Genomic DNA, 6,667 nt, shown 5'->3' on the forward strand with positions numbered 1-6,667 from the left:
CGCGCAAATACTCTTCTATTTACTGGTGAGCCAGAGCGCGTTTGCCCAAATATTCTCGTGCGCCCCGCAATCTTTTCCCCCCTTAGCGGCGCAAATGCTCTTGTCGATGTCAGCTTTGTTTGTGGTATTGCATTAGTCGCTAATGGTGCATCTGTAAGTGAACTAACTCGCGACGCATGCCCGCCTAGTGGTGGCGGCGAAACTACGCGCACGCTTGCCAAACCTCTTTTCCAATTCGCCGTACGTGCGTTGGGCAACAGTTCAGGGTTCAGCAGCATTGGCATGGAGTAGCCAGCGCGTGTGTAGGCGAGCAACGAAGGCGTTGGTGATGGGATACGCGTACGTTGCGGATTGTAGTCAAATCGCCGACCGAATGCTGGTGAAACTGTGAGCGAGCGTAAGGCGCCGGCTGTGGTGGAGCGGCGATTACTTACAAATGTTGCGAATTCTCGCTGCATGCGCTTGGCGTTTGTGGCGAGCACGCCGTTGATTGGTAGACGCGCGCGCCGTACCTTTGGACTGTCGGAATTTGTCGGACTGCTTTGACTGTTGTAATAGGCGTCGCTGTAGCAGCTGTCGTCTTCGAGTAGCGCGCGTTTTATATTCATATTCTCGATGGGTTTGGGATAGTGCGCTAGTGGTGCTGTGGGCGGGCCAAAACGTCGAAATTTGCCTCCACCTTTGAATTCATTCATTTTACGAGTTTTCGATAGATGATCGGCATGTTTCTCCCACTCGGTGGTGCCGGGACGTTTCTCCGCTGCCAACCGAGCAGCAATGCTGTGGAGAGAAAATGTTACAAGAGAGAGGGGAGAAGAAGAAGAAGAGATAATCAGTGGAAATCCGTTCAATTGCAAATCGTTATAAGTGCAAATGTGTGTATCTCAAAATCACTACGTACTTTTTACAGGTTTTGTTGCAGTTTTACAAAACTTTGCGTTGCTCGATTATGGTTCGGAAGCGTTTTTGTTTATATATATATTTTTTTGTTTTATTTTTTTTTTCAAGTTTACGTTAGAGATAAATCAGAAAAAAGAAGACCATCAACAGATAAATAAAAAGACAAATATTTACATTTAAAATTGAGATAGCAGATATTGAAAAATAACACTTTATTTATTGAAGTACATTGGAGAGGTAAGTACACAGTATGGTTGTCATAATTAATATTATATAACATTTAACTACATTTTGCGTATAAAAGTTATGTTAATATTTTTCAAAGTTATGTGATTATTATTGAAAAAATTGGTGCATTAGTTTTCACAATGTATCGCTTTGTTTTAGTTATTTACAAATTACTTAAGTTTACAAAACTAATTTCTTATATAATAAATCATAAAAAGACGAAAATTGTTGAGGCAATATGCAAGTCATTTATGAGTTTCAAGCTGAGAATAGTAGCGATGGTAGTTCTCACCTCTCTTTATTCATCTTATCTTTTCTGCTTTCCATTCTTCTTCTCACTCTTCTCTCCTATCCATACCTCTTAACTACCTAACAATAACATAGACGCTCTTCAAAGAGGAAATAATCCCTTCCCCTTGGAATGATTAGAAAAGCTAAATTTTGCAATTGACACGCGTATTTCTATGTATGTATGTAGCTAACAAATATCTCAAATATTGGAAAGGTTTCAATGACTTATCCACATACTATGCAGTATATAATCACCTCTACTTTTGACAGGAAGGTTTTCTTTGAAAAGCATACTATAACGCCATAGTTTGAGGAGCACCATGTTTTGCCTCATAAGTTCGTTAAAAGGGTCTATGAACTGATGAAATTCAGTATTACATCCGAGATCTACTGGACTCAACGGTGTACAGACAGAGCATCTACCGTTAGAAGCTCACCACTTTGGCAGTGCTGCCCCGTTAGACCCCTATTACTTTGGGCTAATTAAAACAAAAAAACATTTCTAGATCGGTTTAAACCAGGGACCGAACATAACAGTTATTGATGAAAACTGTCATTGAAAAATTCACTATGAAAGAAATGTTGTACAACTAAGTTATACATAACAATCGATTTCTTTTTTCACCGAGAATCAAAAATAAATAAATTTTTATTTGTATTTTTTTTTTGCAAAATTAAAAAACATTGATTTTTATTTTATAAATCCAAAATAACAATTATGTCATCATCGACTGCGGGCTCGGGGTCTTACAACTTTCCGTGCTGCTACCATGCAGTAGCGTGGAAAAGTGTTCCCTCCATAATTTAAGTACGTTCTGAAACACGGTAACTAGGTCGCCCTTATTCTTCCTACAGGAGTACGCCCTGGTGTTGAAACCTTCCGTAAGTCGCCTAACTCTCTGGTAAAAGTTTCGGGCATTCTTCCTGTTGGCCAGCATTTCAAGCTCTTCGCACTCACGTATTTCGGCCTCTCTCTTCTTATTGCGGCAAATACGTTTCGCTTCCATCTTCAGATCCCTATGACGGTCCCACATGGCTCGCGTTGCGCCCGATCGCAGCGTGGCCCTGTAGGCGGCATCTTTTTTCTCTGCAGCTTCCTGACACTCCTCATCGTACCAGTTGTTCTTTCGGGCTCGCTGAAATCCGACTACTTCTTCGGCGGCGGTACTTAATTAGCGGGAAATGTGGTTCCAGGTGGCAACTCGTTTTGAAAAAGTAAAATCTTATTGCACATCTATAGGCCAAGCCCTTTCATTTGACGCCTGAACAAAAAATCCCTTCGCGTATTTTATATATATAGATATAGACGTTATAGTCGAATGTAGGTGTCACCGCAAAATGTAAAAACACGACCCCTAGATTCAGCCAAAAGAAAATCAAAATTATCTCACAAAAATACTGTAGACTCGAGGATGTATGGCGAATTTATTTTGTTTGCTGGGTTTTTTTGCTGGCACAGTCTATTCTACTGATGTCTTAAGATCCATTAGGTAGAATGCGTTATACTTTCAAACTTTCTTTAAATCACTATTACTAAGCATACTTTTTCATTAATAACAGGTTATAAATCCATAGCGCATCTGCGTAGACATTCATCAGAAAACTCATAAAATAAATGCACATTTGCCCTTTCAACATCATCGATTTTTACAGAAAATCAAAAGTAAAATTTACAAAATAAATATTTGAATTAAGTACTTAAACTTGCTAGCTACGAGCTCATACAAACGCACATACATATTTCCACTAGGAAAAGAAAACTAATAAAAAAAAACTACAAAAAAACACAACTTTAATCAACTAAAACTCAACCAACTCATTTACGACAAAAGTACAATAACACAAAACGCTACAATATTAATAAACGAACGCCTACTCACTCCACGGCCGGTTCAGTGGCCGCAGTTGTTCCACTTGACGCCTCCGCTGGCGCACGATTTCCCTCGGCGAGGTGACTTTCCGTGACTGTTGTCGCTGTCGCTGCTGCCATTGTTGTCTGTGCTGTCTGCTTCACTTCCGCTCTTAACTTTTCCAGTTCTGCAATTGTCGGTTTGGGTGTTGGTGGTGTATCCTCATGCGAATTGGCCATTGCCTGTTCGATTTCTGGCTCGGGTGTTGATGTTTTCAAACTATCCAAGTCGAGTGGTGGTGTCGGTGCGCGACCGACCGCTTCTAAAGCTGCCGTATCCAGTTGATTGAGTGTTGCTTCACTTGAATGTTCTAAAGCTTTGGTGGCACCACCGCCCAAATGCAATCGTTCCAAAAGTTGATTTTTCGCTGTGTCTAATTCACCGGTCTTCTCGGTAAAAACATTACCCAACTCATGTGCAATACCTGTTACTGCAGTGCCAACTGACTCTTTGGCGCTGTCGAGCGTTTTACCAACGTTTTCGGCCACCTCTGTGAAAGAAAAAGCGGAGACAAACAGTTAAAATCCTTAAAGGTACATAAGTGTAATGAATGCAAGAAATTGTTATTATTAATATGTATTTCCTTTTAAGCGATATTCTGGTTTTGTTTTATGTAAATGCTTAAAAATTGTACGGTTCGCCTTGTTGGCCAAGTAATCAATTATACTATGAGTGGCTTAATCAGCGATTATACTCCGACGGCATCACGGCCACATCAGGCTTGCGTGTAGACTAGCGTATATATACATATGTATGTACTAACTACCACCTGAAGATCCTTCTAGCTGCCAAGTCACTCAATAGCGCAGCAATTGTTTCAGCATAATATTGGCCTTTTTAATGGCATGGATATTTGACCAGTCACGCGAGCGCCACATTCCGCATTTGCATACTAACCATACATACATTCATACATACATAGTGTACTCAAATGCCTCATCTACTCTTTTGTTTTTTTTTTCTTTTATTTAATTCATATTTTAATACTGGCTTATGCTATAAGAATGCTACTTATTTAATGTGTCTAGCACTTGAATTATTATTTCATGAAATTACCGTTGACCTGCACTTATGTAGATATGTATGAGCTTAACAAAGTCCGCACTAGGATTTGTGCGCAATGGAGCTTAAATCTTTTTATATTGATTTTATGTGCGGTATTTATTGCCTCTGTTTTATATTAAAGTTATAACTCTTTTGTGATTCTGTGTGATCTATGATAGGTTGTCATCCTGTGCTTGGAATAAAATATTTCACACTCCCTCTTCAAAGGTGATACAATTCAAAATTTTTCATTTTTTAAATTATCAAAATTAGACGTTCGTCAGAAAATTCGAAAAACTATTTCTAAGCAAATGCTAATCATTATGGGCACGGAAGACTTTGCCTTAAGTTTTTTTTCAACAAATTATAACAAAAATTTGCTGCAACCTTTGCTAAAAGGTATATAAAAGCTGAGTGTACATTTTTAGTGCATAATTTCAAAAATTGCAAATTTTGAGTTGTGTCACTTTTGAAGAACGTAAGCGATTTTAGCCTTAAAAGGTTTATTCATTTTTTTTCATTGTCACTCGAAAAAATTGCAATGGGTTTTTAATAAATTGGGAAGTTTTCAAATAGAATATTTATATTAGAGGCAATGAAAGTTGACATCACATACAGCATATCTGTGAAGTTTAAAAATAAAAAGAAAAATAAGAAAAAATTACGATAATTTGCGAAACAAAGGCATTTACGCTTTTAGATGAATTGCCTTAATATATTCTTAAAAAATACTGTAGGAAAATATTCCACGCCAATATTTAATTACTTTTAAATAATATGACTTTTAAGTTAAGGTATGCGAGTGAACGTGTTAGCTAACTGTATTTGGTGCTACGGGGCGTATACGTTACAAACAAAATTACGGGTATATGAGCACGAGTTATTATTTTGACTTTCTTTAGTACATACATATATCTTTTTCGAGTTTTCATTTAAATACAATTTCGCGATTAAATCTTGTTCTTTATGCAAAACTGAAGATAAGCGTGCCACCATTTTCGACCGAACACACATTCCATTTATTGTGTACTATGTCCGCCATTAAATTACATTGTTCCAGGCGATTCTGAGCCCTTACATTTCAGACCAGTCAATCGCGCCCTTAAGGTGGAAATGATTCCCAAAACACATACCACCTTGCTCAAAAAATCATTCAGATAGAAATAACGGAATATTTTTTTTTTGTAGAGTAGGCAATTCTCCATATAATTGCAGTGTCAAATGCGCTACGCTGCGACTAATCACTTTCGTGTAGTCAGTTGTTATTGCTTTCCTATTAAATTTTATTAATTGCGTGAATACCGTTGAGTAACATTATTTCCTGTTCACATAGTATATAACACTGTAAAAATGTGTTGTTTAATTAAACTAATTGCAGAATTTTTTCGTTGACTGTAGAGTTAAGAAAATAAAAACCAATATATATGTGTCCTTTCATATCTAATTCAATCGTTATCAATATTTTTCTGAAAACAGCGTTTAACTTCATAACTAAACAATGCTTGGCCGGCGTACACATGGGATTGACACAGAAAAATATTTTTTTAAGAGCGTTCACGCTTCGGCATTCAGTGGCAAGCCTTCGAGTGGATGTCTACCACGGAAAAGCTACTCATTATAACCCATCAGCCGTTCGAAGGTAGATCAAAAAAATAGATCTCAGCTCAGTCAGATAGGAAGTTCTACAAATTTTTTAATTATTAAACAGCTCACAAAAGCTTCTTTTAGAACCAGGCGCTTTTAATAACAGTTGAACCTTTTTTATTAATTTATTATAAAAGTATTGTTATACTTTAAACGGAATCATATAAATCAAATTCTCAAACTTTATGTATAACAAAATTAATAATAATTTAAATAATTTTCAGCAAGATTTAAAACTTATTAATCTGAGTATTTATAGCAAGCAAGGCTTCAAAACTCGTGTTTTTGCAAAAATGTTAATTTTATTGCGGAGTCCGGTAGAATACCCATCTAGTAAAAATGTTTGTTCGGTAAGATTTTAATTCAAGGCGGCAAACCCCTAGAAATGGGCGTAACAATTTTGGAACTGAAGTTAAGAAAGCCCAAATTTTATTGGAGATTTCGGCAGAATATTCCTTCGTTAAGAACATTTGTTCTGGAACTTTTTTTTTAATCGAAGAATCTTCTGGAAATGATCGTCATAATTTAAGGACCGAAGTTGACAAATCTACATTTTATTGTGGATTTCGGCCGAATATCTATTCACTAACAATGTTTGTTCCACATTTTTTATTTAATTTTTTTTTTATTGACCTCATATGACAAAAAAA

The 6,667-nt window shown here is 37.0% G+C and overlaps 1 protein-coding gene across 1 annotated transcript in view; it reads right to left on the minus strand.

The window, feature by feature from the left end:
• The window catches only part of LOC118747225, a 7,849-nt gene that overhangs the window by 215 nt on the left and 967 nt on the right, over window positions 1–6,667 (minus strand). Inside the window, exons 2-3 of the mRNA XM_036481212.1 lie at window positions 3,300–3,819; window positions 12–780 (exon numbers count right to left, since the gene is read on the minus strand). Of these exons, the coding sequence (XP_036337105.1) occupies window positions 12–780; window positions 3,300–3,819 (1,289 nt within the window). The remainder of the gene's footprint in view (window positions 1–11; window positions 781–3,299; window positions 3,820–6,667) is intronic.

Source organism: Rhagoletis pomonella, unplaced genomic scaffold (genome assembly GCF_013731165.1).
Source record: "Rhagoletis pomonella isolate Grant_MI unplaced genomic scaffold, Rhpom_1.0 Rhpom_scaffold_00011, whole genome shotgun sequence".
NCBI classification, from domain to species: Eukaryota; Metazoa; Arthropoda; class Insecta; order Diptera; family Tephritidae; genus Rhagoletis; species Rhagoletis pomonella.